General features: G+C 38.2%; 3 protein-coding genes across 4 annotated transcripts in view; all 3 read left to right on the top strand.

The window, feature by feature from the left end:
* The window catches only part of LOC133982893 (V-type proton ATPase subunit d 1), a 155235-nt gene that overhangs the window by 21986 nt on the left and 115424 nt on the right, over window positions 1–17825 (top strand). The window lies entirely within an intron of this gene.
* prc1b (protein regulator of cytokinesis 1b) overlaps window positions 1–17825 on the top strand; it is a 291205-nt gene that overhangs the window by 233640 nt on the left and 39740 nt on the right. The gene's annotated exons all lie outside the window — the stretch shown is intronic.
* The window catches only part of LOC133979560 (caldesmon, smooth muscle-like), a 35485-nt gene continuing 28083 nt past the window's right edge, over window positions 10424–17825 (top strand). For both annotated transcript variants that reach the window (XM_062418112.1, XM_062418103.1), the window contains exon 1: window positions 10424–10652. In XM_062418112.1, coding sequence (XP_062274096.1) covers window positions 10594–10652 — 59 coding nt within the window. In that variant the 5' untranslated portion in view covers window positions 10424–10593. The remainder of the gene's footprint in view (window positions 10653–17825) is intronic.

The raw sequence follows: 17825 nt of genomic DNA, 5'->3' as shown, positions 1-17825 counted from the left end.
GTGTGCACCCACAAAGACTTACATTCATATCCAGGGCACTTACCCTAACCACAACCACTACTTGACTAAACCTAACCCTCAACTTTAACCACTGACCCAAAAATCAGCATTTTACCAATTGGGGACACGACTTCTGTCCCCAGTTGCACAAACTGGCCCAAATCAACTGGTGCTGAGTCTGACTTGTGTCCCCTAAAGTGTCTTAAGTCATACACACACACACACACACACACACACAAGGCGTGTCTAGTATAACAGAAGCGTCAGTGTGCTGAAAAGCCGCTGGGATTCCTGTATGGCTGTCTTGGGAGTGAAAAGTCTGAGACGGACACGAAGATCTTAGATTCTAATTTTGTTAATGGATGAAAAATAAATGAAAACAAGATCAAGGAGATCTGGAGTGTATTAAAAAGCTGGATAAAGTATATGTTGTATGTATGAGTTACTGAGATTGTATTTTTCTTTAATCCTTTCGCTGGCAGCTGTTCAGTCATGAATGTTTCACAGATGTGTCATGTGCTTGTTATGAGAGACTGATGGAGAACCTCCCCAGTAAGGCAGAATCATAGAAGTCCAATGTCTCTAAATGGGATGCTGCTGGTGTGAATGGGATTTTTTGGAAATCTAACTACTACTGTATGTGTAGAGCAAAATACATATTTCTTTGGTGTGTGAAACTGGTGAGATTTTCTTTCATTTCAGTCCAGTCAGTAGCTTATGAAAATTATATGAATGTGTTTGACAGCAGCTGGTTTGGAGTTGTAATAAAAAACAGCAATTCATAAAACTGTTTTTTTTAAAAAAAGGAAAAACTCAACATTTCACAAACATTACACAATATTATAATTGTTTAACAGTACAGACAGGTTTAAATGTCATGTATCGATGTATGTGTGTGTGTGTGTGTGTGTGTGTGTGTATTTATCAGTTCATTCAGTTTCCAGGCAGCATGCAGTACTATTAGATAACCACCAGGTGGCAGACATTTGTGTTTCTGCCAGGCTGCTGAAACTCTGAGACACATCAAAACACACACACACACACACACACACACACACACACACACACACACACACACACACACACACACACACACACACACACACACACACACACACACACACACACACAGATGTTTCAAATGCACATACTGAACTACACCCAACCAGTGAAAGTGGAGTTCTTGTTTACTATGCTGCAGTCTGTGGTGGTGAGATATGAAAATGAAAATATCTTTGACTTCTCTATAGAGATAATACTCCTAAATCTTTAAGCACAACACCAAAAAACACATTGTTTACTACTCAAACCCAGAGGTCATCAGGAAAGAGAAATCTGAACTCTGACCCTTCCAGTTGGCACAGTTACGACCAGCAGTGTACGGTGCTACTGGTAAAACAGAAACAGCTTTTGATTTTTCATGTTTAATTTCAGCAAAATAATTGTATATTTTTTTAATAAGGCCGGAGAACTAATATGTTTTCTTATTATTAACAAACCTCTTGTGCAGATTCAAACAAACAACCAATTGATCTACTAACAAATACAGTATTGTGTGTGTATCCAAAGCCTGAAGAAGAAGAGTTTTGGCACAATTAGTTTGTTTAGAAACTGTCTCTATAAACAGAGCCCACTTCCTGTACATGCTCATAGACATCTGCCTTACACAGAACTACTCTCCAAAGACTGAAACTGTTATTCTTTGGAGATATTTCTAAATAAATTAACATTCACAAACTCTTCATAGTGAAGGAACATGTCACCCAATGCAGCTGTGTGGTTTAATTGATGTGTTTTTAATAGTTTTTGGACAACTGTGGAGGTCTACGGCACAGAGGAGTAAGATACATCGGGTTTTGGATACACAGGAAAAAAATAGCTTTGAGTGAAGAGGAGATTAAAATGGATTATTGACTCTGTAGTTGAGGGAGGATAACATGAGTCATTCTCACCCTCACCTTTGGAAAAGTTGAGGTCACAGTTTTTGTTTTGTAGATGAATGCAGACACAGACACACTGGAGGACTACAGCTGTGTGATGTAACACAGAGCCCTTTCTGTAGCCCTGATCCACCACCCTCAGACTACATATCCTCATCCTAGATCTCTATCACAGGGAAAACCCAAACATATCAGTCACTCAGTCATTTTTTAAATTTATTACAGGAGACGTGTTGAACGTATGACCTCAACAGATTTTCCTCTTTACTGTCTTAGCAACTGATAAGGAGGAAACAAGAGTGAACAGCCAGGGTAGCAACCTACAAACAGGCTGCGTCTGATATCATAATAATGGAACAAAAAGAGTAGTGTCCATTGGTTGTAAACTACTTTCTGCTAACAACACCACAATGCAATGCTCCACATTTTAAAGATGTGACGGTGACACAAAATGACAACGATTAGTGAGTGTCCGAAATCTTGATTTGCTGCTCATTACAGAATTAACTATTTAGTGTTTATTATATAGGGAGTAATGAATGAGTGAATAAGAGAGTGATTTCAGACACAGCTACAGTGTTTTGCAATATTAAACATCTAAAGTAAAGCTGAGGTGGATGGAAATGTTATTAGATCTGTAGATATTCGGTCATAAATTAACCAAATTTGGACCTGAAGCTGGCCCTACATTAAAAGTTAAGGGATCGCCAAATTTATTACGATTTATCCATCTGATAGTCGTCGATATTTCACTCTGAGTCATAAATCAGCTTTATGGTGGTGGGAAAAACAAGGATCACCAGCAGTCCTGGGATCTATGAATGTGTGTACTAAATTTCACGGAAATCCATCCAAACATTGTGGAGATATTTATGATTTCAATCTGGACCAAAGTGGTGGACCACCCATCCAGCAGACTAACATTATCATATTAAGCCATACTGCAAGTACAGGCGCACAGTGGAGATAAACATCTGCATATACCTTGGAGATGCACCACCAACCACACAGCTAACGTCACACTTTTGGATCATTTTATCACTGTATATTAACATAATTATTCATAATATACCAGATGATATAATTCTCTTTTCTCTCTCTCTCTTTTCATTGCACTGTTGGCACACTGTGAAACCTTCCAGTACCTCAAATGGTACCTCTCTATATTTGCACTCGCATGGCTTAAAGCTATTTTAGGCAGGTGAAAAGTAATAAAAAACAAGGATTACTTTGAAAAGAGAAGGGCTGATGTTCATTAAAGTTAATACAAACCATGCAGAATCAAATCCTTGTATTTCTTTTGTATTCAACAGCCACCTGACATCATTTTTAAGTCGCTATGAAGCTGGTTTTCCATCCAGTGAGTTCGCATTTCAACACTTCCTGCAACAGGTTTTTATGAATGCCTGACTACATTACTCAATTGTTAGACTGAAACAAAGACATTTTTCCGTTCAAGCTGTGTCACCTTTAACAAGCACCTCCAACTTTTTTTTGGCTTAGCTGTTGAATACTCCTGCTTGACGTCACTCACCTTGAATCCATTCCCTCATTAGTCTGGAGCGGATCGACAAGCGGCTGCTTTCCTCTTCGTGACGGCGTCTTTACGGGACACCTGGCAACATTTTAGTCAGTGAGAGAAGACTGATGGGTGTCTGGGCCCAGAGGGGAGAACAAGGCTGAAGACATCATCCTGAAACTTAGACTGTAGTTCCTAAATTGTGTAATAAAAACAGTGAGATACCTGTCAACATAACTGTGACACAACAAAGAAGGGTGATTGATAATCTGTGTGTTACAATGCAAAGTCAATGGAGAGAGCAGAGGCAGGGTTATTCCAGGTGACCTCAACTGAGGAGAAACATCTGCTGGAGTTGAAAATGCTCCAACTTTCTGCGAGAAGTTTGCATGATGCAAGAAAATCAAAAGCCAATCAGCCTGTTTTGCTGAATTTCTACACATTGTGAAATCTCATCCTGACCTCGTTTGTGACATAAACTCATCTGTAACACTCAACAAGACCCACGCAATGACCGCATTTCAATAAGGACAAAACAACCCACCACCCCCTCTCAAATAAGTGATTCATGTCTTTTGCTACTTTGTCTTTTTTTAACTTAATGTGTTAAGTGTCTTTAAGTGTGTTGAAAAGCACATTATGAATTAAATGTATTATTATAACTAACATTAAATGTCGGCGGTGCAGTGCTGTCTGTCACATGACCACTGGGGGGTGCTAAAGTTGTAGATTTTTAAAAAATCCTTCACGTAGTGGCTTTAAAGTCATCCTGTGGGGTTTTTGACAATATGTGATGCTGGGTTAGGTTTAGGGTATCCTACTCATTGACAGCTGGTGGCGCTATAACTCCTCAATTTGCCAGCAAACATGACTGTCAACAATGCAACCCTCGAAATATAGTTTAAAACCGTCTCTGCAGTCTGAGAAGCACTGAATGTAAATATATGCATATGTATATCTATAAACTGGGGGGGAAAAAGCGTCAAGTTAAACATCCAACAACAGATTGATCAATACATCTGTGGTGAGGACAGTTTTACTTTTTGACAACAGAATAGGTGGAGAGAAAATCTAACTTTCACCAAGTAAACAAACAGTAAAGATATAGTAGGTTTGGGCTGTAATGTGCATTTTTATCATTTACAATATCCACTGGGAATTTCCTATCAGCGTTTATTTGTAATTTTTCAATATTTCAATCAACTTGATTTCAAAATATTTGTGTGATTGTGCAGACTACAACTACTTAATTTTTGTGTGTGAGTCGTACTAAAGATTTACGCACACATCTGAAACACATTTTAATAATGTCTCTGCAGCTGGAATACCTCTCATGTCTTAATTTAATACCAAACTGTGATTATGGCATCGTTATAGAAACCAGAAAACAAACAGTAGTAATAAATATAGCAGCATCAAATCAAATTTCACTTTACTCTCCAAATAGAGGAAATTCCTTTGGTCCGAGGTGAAAAGAATACAAAACTGTATATTAAATGAAGTAAAATCCTGCCTAATTTATTTAAGAATAAAGTTGATTTAAAACACTGCTTTGATTCGTATCTGAGGGCAGATGTTATTTTTCCCTTCAGTAAGTGAAAAACAGAGTTACAGCTTATTTTAATTGAATTTGGCTAAAAATAACTCTATGAATGAATCTTTGTTCTGTGTTGTTCTTATCCACACTTAATAAACAGCCGTCTGCTTCACTGATTGTTGAAAATAAAATTACTTTTACTATTATCAGTTGTTACTATTACCAGTTTTATCCTTTTATCTCCCAATGATTTTTTTTATGGTTTTATTTTTTTCCTATTTCGAAATATCTGTTTTAAATTTTCCCTTTTTTCTTATTTCCATTGTCATTTTCAATTTCATCTTTACAATATTTCCATTTAAGCATTTGCATTTTCAAATTTCTCTTTTTTTAAAATGATCATCTTACATTTTAAATTTCCCTTTTCCAATTCCCTTTTTCTTTTTAGGTTTAATTACTGCCTGATTATTCCTAGAAATGTAGTAAAATAACCATTACTCACATTAATTTTATCTTTTTATTTGAACTTTTAATTTAAATCATGACCAAAAATATCTTCCATAAAAAAAATCCTTCTTTTCTTTAGCCTGCCAAGATAACATTTGTTTTCATCTCCTTTCTTTTCTTGTAACATCTGGAAAGAGCTGCAGGGTATCCATTTATTAACCATTTAGGATTAGTGTCTTTAGGTCTAAAGTTATATTCAATAAGTCATTATTATTCAATCCGTCAAATAGGCCACACAGTCAAAAGGTCATTTGATTCTTTCGTCTGGTCTTTCTCCCTCTCTCTCTCTCCCTCTCTCTCTCTTTCTCTCTTTTGTGTCTTAATTTTGCAGATTTGCTGATAACTGATCAGAAAGTTGTTGTTTTTAAACTTCCACCGCAGCTTTCTATTCCCAGTCTCCCACCCTAAAACACATTCTTGTATTCTCAATGCTGGTTCTGCAGCTAATTTCTGAGAAACTTTTAATTCATCTGCCTCCTTCAGTTACACTGTATTTCCTCTCAATCCTGGATCAGCGCCTATCCATCCCTAACTAATATGCACTGTTTTAAACTTAGAAAACAAATATAAAATAACTTTCCTTGGTTGAATGATCGTTAAAAAAGACTGTGAAAAATCTGAATGTCAGTGGAATTTAAACAAAGTCCTAAATAACGCATAACACCCTTAAAAACCATATGTTAAGGTATCAGAAAGCAGCCAAGAATGCATGATTGGCCTATGTCTCCGAATTTATATCCAGAAATCACCATAATGCACAAGGTATTTATTTTTACTTCTCCTTCTGTACCTGACGGTGAGCTGTCCAAAAAAATGTCTGGCTTATTTTTATTAATAAGGCGTAGAGTATCAAGTCCCAAATTTAGCCCGACCCTTACATTCCTTCTATGTCTTATGTTAGTTCTGCCCGTTTTATCCCAATTTCAACCCATCACAGTCTCAATGTTAGACAACACAGTTTCTTCATATAAACTTCTCCTGCATCTCAGACATCATCCCCACTGAAATGCTATAAAGGAGGTATTTTCCCCCGTTGGCCCCGTTATTCTGCACAATTTTAACAATTCTTTGGCTTCTGGTTGTTTTCCAAACAGTGTTAATCACCGACTACTAAAGAAACCTAATGTGCTTTCCCTGTTCTTAACCCTCACATACTGTTCATGGTCAAATTTGACCCATTTTTACATTGTAAAGCTGTAAAAACACCCTAAACACGTTTATTTTAGCAGGACGTTTCCTAAATGTGACCTACAGTACATTTTTTTTTTTTAAATTTTGAGCAGTTGATACAAATTTCTTATATATGCAAATGTACAAATTTGATCTATTTATTTAAAACAAAACCTTAAATATCAGCATTCAAACATGTGTGTTCTTCATATTCTATAAAATGTTCTCCTGGACCATAAAATAGTGATTGTGAATGTCTTTTTTTTCTCCATAATATTAATCAAACATTTATTAATGACTGATGGGGGATTTATGAATAAGTGAGTCAGTATATAAACAGTATGCAAGGGTTAAGAAACTACAGAGCGCTCTCCAAATCATCTATTTTATCTGCGGTTCTGGAGAAAGTGATTTCATCCCATCTTTTATGAATGATAATATCATTTTTAAACTGTTTCCAGTCTGGTTTCAGTCACATTTATAACAATTACATTTGTAACTATAACAAGGTTTTATCTACTGGGACTTACACTGAGCTTTGTGTTTGTTATCTACAGCAGATTTGTGATCAATTGTGTAAAAGTTTTGATCTAAACTATAAAAGTCAAAACTTCAGCTTTCATTAGGAAGCACAAGAGGCCTTGATTTGGGCCCCCAGGCCGCTGTTTGCCTACCACTGCTGTATTGTCTGTGTGTGTGTGTGTGTTCACGTCTTTTTTTCGCACTGTAATTCTCTAAAACTGAACTCCTCCTTTGGGGGAACATTGGAGAAAGTGTTGAAGTTGGCGGTCGGGGCGTCGGCTCCGTCCGTCCCCATCAGCCTCATGCCGAGCTGTTTCGACAGTCAGACTCTGTTAAGTGCTGTGGGAGTGTTGCCTTGGCGACCGTTTAGTGGAGTGTTTGTGAGTGTTTCAAGCTCCCGTGGGATTTGGGAGAGCAAGGCAGCAGTGTGTGTGTGTGTGTGTGAGTGAGTGAGTGTGTGTGTGTGTGTGTGTGTGTGTGTGTGTGTGTGTGTGTGTGTGTGTGTGTGTGTGTGTGTGTGTGTGTGTGTGTGTGTGAGAATGTAAATCAGTGTTGGCTGGAAATGCCTGAGTGACCTAATGCACATCTGTGTGTGTTGGACTGATAGACGGAGAGAGTTTTTGAAGAGAGAAGTTCTGTCTTTGTGCTATGAAGCGGAGAGCAGAGTGTTTTATCGTCATCTAAACATAAACAGACAGACAGACAGACACAAAGACAGCAGCCTATAGGTGGGGTGAACAGCGATGTGACTCAGTGGTCAGAGCTGGACCGATCAGCTTGTCACCTCCAGCAGCTGCTCCTGTTCAGAGCTGCCATATCTTATTCATAACCTGCAGAACAGTAAACAGATCCAACACTGTTGTTACTCCCTCAGCTTCTCAGGCTGCTGCTCATATCTCAATTATGTACAGCCAGAACAAAGACAACAGCTTCCTCTGTTATCTAAAGTTCTGCTTATTTTCTGTTTTTATGCACTTCTGAACTCTTAACATATATGATGTTTTTTATCTCGAGCTGTGATGATCAGTTACACTTTGAGACGATAAAGACAGGCAACAAATTTGAATTTAAACTAAATGGCCACAAAAAAGGGGGATTAATTTCCAAGGAGCAATCCATATGCATTAGTCTTTTATTGATTTATAATAAAAGCCTCTTAACTTTAGTAACTTGATATTTTTTTTGGAATTCCTCCCTCTTTTATGTCAACATTGATTATTTAACTGTGCGTCAACAACACCTGTTTTGTGTCACATTGTTCTCAGATCCAAGAAGCACTTGCTTGTGTTTTTCGCTGAATTTGAGCTTTCTCCTCAGCTTCAGTTTTTATTCCCATAATCATTTAGGATTCCCTCACAAAGGAAGATTTAGTAAGTATGTAAGTCAGCTTTTGTTAAGTTAGAAGATTCTTCCTCCTGGTCTGTTTTTACATTTTATTTATTTTTTCTTTTGCTAAATGCTTTTGAAAGTAAATATAATAACAACAGAGAGCGTGAGAAACACAGACATCTAAGAAACTAAAAGTTCATCCATTATGTGTTTCTAAATGTTTTTTTCCAGTTATTTATTTTTCTTTACTGATTGAATTAAAACTCAAAATAAAACCCAAAAAAAGTCAAACAAACCAACTTGACCCATGATATTTAAAACCTGTGTATACTGAACATGTTAAAGGAAACCTATTATGAATTTCCGTGTTTTCAGTCATAATGTTAAAATGTCAAGCCAGATAGATGGTCGCCTACCTCGAGACCTGTTCTGCTTGAGGTTTCTTTCCATTAAAGGGGAGTTTTTCCTCGCTGCTGTCGCCAAGTGCTTGCTCATGGGGGAATGTTGGGTACATTAAAGAGTGCAGTCTAGACCTGCTGCATGTATAAAGTGCCCTGAGATGTCTTCTGTTGTGATTTGGCGCTATATAAATAAAATAGACTCGACTTGACTACAATGTCAGATGTTTTATCGCTGTGTGCAAAAAGCATCAGCTCTTACACCACAAAGCTTAGTTTCTAACGTATTTTTTCTACTTTCAGGCCAAGTTGATGTCAGCTTGTGACAGATTTCTTCATATGGTCATCTGTTCCATGCACAGAGTGTCAGTTCACTGCGTTTCACCAACATTATGGCATTTTTTCCCATTGTTTTGGGATTAGCCACGCTGAGCCATGACTCCATTACACAGCAAGGCAAAATCAAATATATAGTTAACCTGTTGGAGGTGTGCTGGTCATAAGACATAATCATCCCTGTGGCTGTGTCTGCTTGTACTATTCCTCTAGCATTAATTCTAGCTAATCCGAGCAGCAAATGCATCAACTAGTTTTTAGTTCCGCTAACGAAGCTTCGCTAATTTTGTGATGAACACATTCAAAATAAAGGTCTCCTGTCAAAAGCTTTAAATATGGAGCAGGAAACTTGTGGTAGCCTAACACGACTCTGATACGGCTTCCTATCAGCAGGATCTGGAAGGCTGACCAATGAGAGGTCATCGTGAGGGTCCTAAAGAGACAGGAGCTGAAACAGCCTTTTAAGAGACAGATGCTGAACTGAGGAGCTGCATAAAGGGTCAGTATTAGATTAATATGGAGGTTTTTTTTTTACTATAATTCATGCAAAGCTACTCTAGTGAAGGCCCAGAATAAATAAATAGAGCTGGGAATGAGCATAATAGGTCCCCTTTAAAAAGTGAATCATCCATCAGCTGGAGATTGCACACAATAAAACCAGCTATCAGGTTTTCTGAAGAATCTTGGATAATGTAACTCATGTTGCAATCCAGATTCTGATCTGTAAAATTTAGAGAAATTACTAATTTTCAGAAACACAGCCAGATGTGGAGGTCGATGATGAAACTCTTTCGTATTTTTTTGAATGCAGATCATATCTCTTACAATAGAATAGACTAGATACATTTAATATTTCCACAATACATCTGTTCACATGATTAGAAAACGACTGTATATAACCACAGTGCTACGCTTGCTCCCTCCTACCATTACACTCCCCTCACAATATAAATATATACAATGTGCATGCATATGATATTGTCACTGATCCACTGCAATGATATCATCTTACTTTCCCCTCTTGGGAGAGTCACATGGCGTTAGGGTGAAGGGGGGTGAGGGGGGTCAAAACACTTCAATGAAAACCACATGGAGGGAGGAGAGAGTAGCGACTAAACAGAGAGAGAGAGAGAGAGAGGGAGAGAGAGAGAGGGAGAGAGGGAGAGAGAGGGAGAGGCCAACATGAGCCACAGAGGCAGAAGAACAAGAGAGCAGCTGTAGGAAAGGTCTAAGACTCAAGAACCAGAGCTGGAACCAAGATCAGAACCAGGATCAAAGCTGGAGTCTACAGTACAACCAGAACCTGGACCAGGAGCGGGAGCAGCTCAGTCCACCATGTCAGACTCCCTCAGGAGAAAAAGCTCCAGCAGACAGCTCCTGCTGAACCTCATCAGGTGAGAGAAAAAAGCTTCAACAGATGATGGCCACAGATGTGTCAGTTTAAATGTGTACCTGCAGCATCAAATATTCAGCTTTGGAAGGATCTGAACATGAAACCAACTTAGAAAATACAGTTTAAATACATTAGTAATTCATCCTTATTAATATTAAATCTAGACATTTGTTTTAATTGCAAAAAACCTTGTGATTTATACCTCACAAATTGTTACAGCTTAGACGGCACTGGCCTAAATGATCTAAAGAGGGTGTGACTGAGCAAACTGGAGAGAAGTACTGTATGAAAATCTACTGAAGGAATAATATCAGCTACGACATGTTATTAGGGGAGCTCTTTTTTTAAAGGTCAGCCTTCATAACGGATACATTCATTTCTACCATAATGACCAGTTTGCTCTTATAGGGCATCTCATAGGGCAAAGTGTCTCTGTTGCAGTATCTCTGCTTCATTGGAGGAGCATTTCACTATGTATTCCTCGCATACTGTGCATCCAATAGGGGACTTCACAATGTTTTTGTTTCGATGAAAGGTAATTAAAATTGTTCTTCAGTTTGTTAGATTGAGGGGAAACATAAATAGCACTTTTTCCACTTTGTTTACCCGATGGGCGCCCATAGCCTCCAACTCACCCTTGCCCTTTTTCTTCTCCATAACTGGAATAAACCACTAAAGAAAATAACATTTCAGTTCACAGAAGCACAGCGAAGGAATAATTCGATCAATTTCTCCGTGTTTTTTGTTGTAAATGTGAAAAAAAAGCTTCATTAAACCTTTACATACTGTTCATTTTCTGACTCATAATTAGTCTCTACACCAATCGACATTCATAAATTCCCCATCAGTCATTAATAAATGTTTGATTAAAACTTTTTTGATATTATTAAAATAAATACAGGTCAAATTTGTACATGCATGTTAAAAAAAATGTGTATCAGCTGCACAAAAATGTAAAAAATGATTCATTTTAGGTCCCATTTTCTATATGGGTCACATGAGGAAAAGTCCAGCTAAAAAGAAATGTGTATATGATGCTTTTACAGCTCTTAAATGGAAAAAAAAATGGGTCAAATCTGACTCTGAACAGTATGTAAGGGTTAGTTTTGCCTTAAATGACAGGTGTTATGCAGCTTATTGTAGTCAGTACGATGGTTGCCATTTGCTCATACTTCCAGAGCTTCACCCAGCTCTTCCTTACAGACAAAGACTGAATCAAATGTTTGAACTCAAAATCCAGGCTCAGCTGTTACATCTAGATGGGATCCTGAAAGCTGTGGATCGTCTACATAGTTGTATCAGGATCATAAAACATGACAGTAATGTTTGTGCTGGTCTTCAAAGTAAGATCAAGTCCTGGTGAAATGTTCGTAAGCAGAAGCTGGGTGTAATAGACCGCGACAATATTCCCACATCATCAAACCCTCTCTCTCTCTCATTTTCTTCACTCATCACTCCCTCAAAGTACTCATTCCATCTCCTAAATATACTCTCCTCACTAGTCAGCACGCTCTAACCTGCTGCGTATCCTCACCCTGCTCAGTCCCTCCGTCTAGCCAATCCTCCTTTCTCCTCCTTCCTTAGATTCCAACCTCTCATACAACTCACCTTACACCCTTTCCTTAGTCTTCGCCACCTCTCTCTTTGTGTTACGCTGCATCTCTTTGTACTCCTTCCAACTTTCCTAATTTCTCAGGCTATCTCAGTTCCCCTTCGCCACATCTCCCTCCGTATACTTTCCTGTACGTCCTCTTTCCACCACCAAATCTCTTTGTCTTCCTTCCTCTGTCCGGATGACACACCAACTACCTTCCTGGTCGACTCCCTCACCGTACTCTGCAGCAGTTTCCACGCAGCAATTCATCACTACCACCCTGGACCTGTTTTAACTTCTCCCTAAACTTCACACAAGTGTTTTACTTCTTCAACTTCAGCTCTACTTTCATTCTCTTCCCCTTCTTGGTCTCCAAAGTCATCGTATAGACCTTCATCTGATGCTGCCACCTTGAAGTCTCCAATCTCTTTCAGGTTGCACCTTCTGCATAAGAGAAAGACCTGTTTACACCTCTCTCCACTCTTATTTCACCATGTGCTTCTTGTTCTTCTTAAAATATGCGTTCACTACAGCCAGTTCCATCCTTTTATGCATAATACACTCCATCTGTCCTTCCATATTCTTCTACTTGACACCGCACTTGTCAATCACCCCAACACCTCTGGTCCCTTCACCAAAATGCCGACTGAAGCATGCTCCAACACCATTGCACATGAAGTATATTGTGTGCCAAAGGAAATAGCCTTGAACCGATGATGCTATGCATATTTTGCAACGTGTGTTCAGTATCTAAAATAATTTAAAATAAACCAAATAAATAAATGTAATGAATGCGGGGAAATATTTTATAAGCGCTATTAAACCTCATTAAAAGTTTCGAATGATTTAGCAGGCTCAAAGCTATCTGTTGTAACTTATTTGAAGCTGAAATGGATGTTTTTTGAAGTGCAGTGCCTCCCTGTGCTTTGTTAGGTCCAAAGTTGGAAAAGCCTTTGAATTTATATTAGTGGATAAGTTTGCTTCTGCGTCTCCTCTTGTGCTTTGCTCACACTTGGAGGCCATAATCACAATTTGGAGTTTACTGCAGGAGCTATTTGTTTCCTCTCTTCGGGGCAGTTTTAAAAAAAAACGTAACTCCAATCGTCCCCCAACCTAAACCCCATGGTTATTATTGTAGCCATGACGCCTAACTTTAAAGACATACTAACTTTAACCAACATCTCGTTTCACGTTTTACTTTAACCAAAACACATGATCTTTCCCTTAACCTAACCAAGTGGGTTTTTTTGTTTCTAAACCTGATCATACTTTAAACACAACATCGTCACATCATAAAAAACGTCATTATTGTTATAACAGTTGATGTGTAACCGTTTTGGAAAGCACAGACAAATGATGTTGTTCTGCCGATTACCGCCGGTGGGGGTGCCAGATTAGAAAACGCTCCCATGTGTCGTTCTGGAGTCACAGTCCGCAAACCACATATTTGATTGTTTAATTTGGAGGACTTGAAGCGCATAACACACCAGAGTCTCTGACCGAGCTGTATTTTTATGAAATAGGGTGGAGGCCTTGAAATTAGATTAAAATCTCACAGATATATTGTTCTCATTCATTTAGGCAATCCAATAATATCATACTAAATTATCCAAAGTCTTTTATATTAAATATAAATCAATTTATACTGTTTTGCCTCATTAATTATATATATTTTAATTGTTATATTCTTTTTAGTTTCGCCATTTGTTGCAGTCTACTTGTGATTTATCTCCTTAAATAGCACCAAGCCATCATGACTTCATCCCTCGCTACTCTCCTTTGTTTATGTTCTCAGGCCTGTTTTTCATATTTTAGGCTCTCTTTTAACTACTGTACCTCATTGTCAGTGAGGTTTTTTGTTTCCTGAGTGATCGGTGGAACATTACTGTGAGACTTCACTGAAAATGACACTGTACTCCGAGTTCAATGGTGTCTTTTATAGCTGCACTTCCTTAATGGCCATGACATCATCTGGCTGACTCCTGAACCCCCCCCCCCCCTCCTCTCCTGCTCAGCTGCACACCAACACACACACACACACACACACAGAGACATACACACACACCCACACAAAGAAAATGCCGTTCCCCAGGCCTCCATTGCCTCATTGTGTAAATGGTGGAAAAAGTGATGCGTATTAGACCGATTTCCTCCATAATTTGCTCGTTTCACATTTATGCTTCACAGCATCATGTTAGCTGTCCCTGCAGACTCTGCAGATAGCTGGGAGTAGAGAATGACCTGCAGAGATAATTTATGAATGAAACCAAATAGACATGCCTCAGCTACATCTGCCACAGTAGGTGACTTCCTACACTTCCCCTTTTAACAACCTCCGGAGAAGGAGCAGTGACTTGTCATCTCCAGCTGTGGGGTTGATATGAAGATCATCTGTCATCACTGTACTTTTTCTAGCTTCACTTTAAGAGATATTTGCAATATTTCCTTCATCTTGGTTGTTTTTCATGGTGAATTTTCTAAAACGAAATATCTTTTTCTGGCTGTCTCACGAAGTAGAGTTTAAAAATGCTGCCTATACTCACAGCAGCATTACTGTACAAAGACAGACTTGGATAGATATAGATGCATTATGTCAGATCAAGAGACATACACTTTCATTGCTCGATCAATTGAGCAAACAATTGGTAGATCACCAGCTGCAGCCACGAAGAAAATATAAAGGCACAGTCTATGTATGCAAATCAATACATTTGAATTGATTTAGCTTTGAAAGGACCATCTTGTATGTGTAAAAATGCTGGCGCTGCTTTTTTCTTTCTGATGCTTTACAGTCGCCAAGCACTTTATGAGGAACACCTGTGCAATCCGATGCAGTCCAACACAACAACTCTGCCATAAATTCTACTTTGATGAAGTTAGCATACATTCTCCGTTTTTTTCGACATTGTCAGCGAGGTGATAATTCTACTTTATGTTTATTACTGAGGTCGTAGTGGGTGGTGGTGTACTGAGATTGATTAATTTTAAAAAGTATTCCTTTTATTTTGTCACCCCTCATGCATGTAATAAGTTTAATTTAGACCTGCCATTATCACAGGGGGCGGACCCTGGATTTATTGACTGGTTGTACTTGGGTGGAGTAAAGATTATGTCTTTGAGAGACAGATGCATTTCGACTGGATTTCATTCCATCTCTAAAACTTTCAGGCAGCAAAATCAAAGAATTGCTCCCTGTTATTTATTATCTTTCTTAAACCTTTGTAGGTCACACCAAGAAAGTGCTATTTAAAAAAAATCATTTTTTTGTTTTTCCTATCTCTTTGAGGCCATGACAACCTAAAACATGGATTTCTTTGTCTCATTTACCCTAAATGTTATGTTTTATAGATCTCATTTGTTCAGAACTTTTTAAAAAACATGTTAGAGACTCATTCTGTTTGTATACAAGATGTAAAATGAAAGTCAACTTCAATAATGTCTCCAGCAGGATCTCTTATGTCAGCAGTGATTTTGTGTTATTCTTCATTTATACACTAAAGCACAACCTGTATCTATAGCAACCATAGAACAACCTGTATCTATAGCAACCATAACACAATCTGATGGTCTGTCTGTGCATTACATACCTCATACAAGTGGTAAAGATTGCCCAAAAAGTTAAATGGGTTAAATAGATTTAGTTTTTAACCAGATATCATGACACAAAGTGACCTCTACCAAACCCTTTGTAGGTCTACAATTTCAATAGTGTTCTGTAAAGATGTCACCAACTAAATAAATCTAAAAGCTGTCGAGAAATTGTTGTTTTTACATGTAACTGCAAAGTAAATGTGAATAACAGTTATTTTGCCAAAATATGCAACACCCCCAATAGAGTCCAATAGGGATTTCATACTCTTTCCCCCTTGTTGCATTTCACGCAGCAGTGATGAGGTCCAGACAATCAAATCTTATCCCCAGTTGACCCATCCCCCCCCCCAAAAAAAGTGTCCTGACTGAGAATCAAAAACAGCACTGACACACAGCAAATCGATTTACAGCGAACCAAAGACTGACTCTTGCCAATATGGCTCCCGCTGCATCTCCAGTGAGTATGACCTAATGTAGGTCACTTTCCCACATAATGACAGCAGCATGTTTGACTCACAAACTGCTCATGGCCAGTGTCCTCATCAACAAACTTAACCAATGACTTTCGCATCAGGCTTTCATATTTGCATTTTAGAGATATTTTTGTGGTGAGCTCACGCAGCCAAATGTTAGATGAGCCGAGGGGTTGACATGTTGGGGAAATTAATTGCTTCTCATACTTTGGGTGAAAGCCTGTTCATTGAATTGAGGCTCAATTGGCTGATACAAAGACAAAATCTGTATGTTTTATGTGTTTTTATTACTGAGAACCAACAAACTTGAGGTTTTGGCTTGTTTTTGTTCCATGATGCTGATACAGAGCCAAAATCATCACAAAATTAATAGGCTGCTTTTAACAGTCTATTGGCTTTTTCTAAGCAGAGTGAGACCTCCAAACAAAGATTGGTTACTGCCAAAGGCACTGGTGGTAAAAACTGTTGAACCAGTACACAGATGGGAGTCTCCCCTCATAACCTGGTATTTCTGTCAGTTATCTATTAAATCTATCAAAGCATAAAACCCAAATAATAAAATAATAGCTTTACTGCACACTATAGTTTAATGATAGATGGTTTAAGTCATTTTCATTCAGTTTTGGCCATTTTTCCTCTCAGCTATGAAAACATTGTTCTCATTAAAGTAATTACTGAAATCTGGGAATATCTTGACATTACTACAACAAAGCAGAGCAGGGAAAAAAACATGAGCATCGAGATGATAAGACAAGATGTACAAAAGCAAACTATTTGATTACTTTCTAGACTCTCAGACACTGTGGTTTGCTTGCACTTTATCCATGTTTTATCATTATAAAATGATTCTGAGTCTAAGACATTTTAAAGGGGACATACGATGCACATTTTAATCTTTCTTTATATTCTGGGGCTCTATTGGAATATCTTTGCATGAATTACACTTAATAAAAACTCCTTATTTGTCTTATCCTGGCTCTTTATGCAGCCCCTCAGTTCAGCCTCTGTCTGAAACAGGCCGTTTTAGCTCCTGTCTCTTTAAGCCCCCCCCCCCCCCCCTGTTTTTGCTACAGAGGCTGAGTAAACAAAACTGTAAAAGTAGGATTTCACTTCTTTTTCTCATTTGTTATTCAAAATGAAAACTTCTCAATTACATCTATACGTGTTTGAGCCTGAGTCCAAACAGAAATATGCAAGTTGACATCGTTAATAACTCGTGGAACAACCTCAGCAGTAAAAACTTTAGGGAATAGACGGACATTTGTGAGAACGTGCATACGATCTGACATCAGTTCGAGGAGGAAGTTGAGGCAATATTGCAAACTAAGTGTTAAAAGCAGGCTAAATCTGGTTGGTTTTCGACTTTCAGGGAGTATTTTTACATACATTTACCTCAGGTTTTGGAGCTTTGACCATGTTTAATATAAAAAAGGTTGTGTGCTAGACGCCATCTGGAATAAAAAAACACTTTACTACAACTACTCAAAAACGTATCTTGATATCCAATTAAATTATG

This window comes from Scomber scombrus, chromosome 1, assembly GCF_963691925.1.
Source record: "Scomber scombrus chromosome 1, fScoSco1.1, whole genome shotgun sequence".
In the NCBI taxonomy this organism is placed as follows: domain Eukaryota; kingdom Metazoa; phylum Chordata; class Actinopteri; order Scombriformes; family Scombridae; genus Scomber; species Scomber scombrus.
The sequence above is the reverse complement of the archived record's forward strand: the minus strand, read 5'-3'. Positions and strand labels throughout refer to the sequence as shown.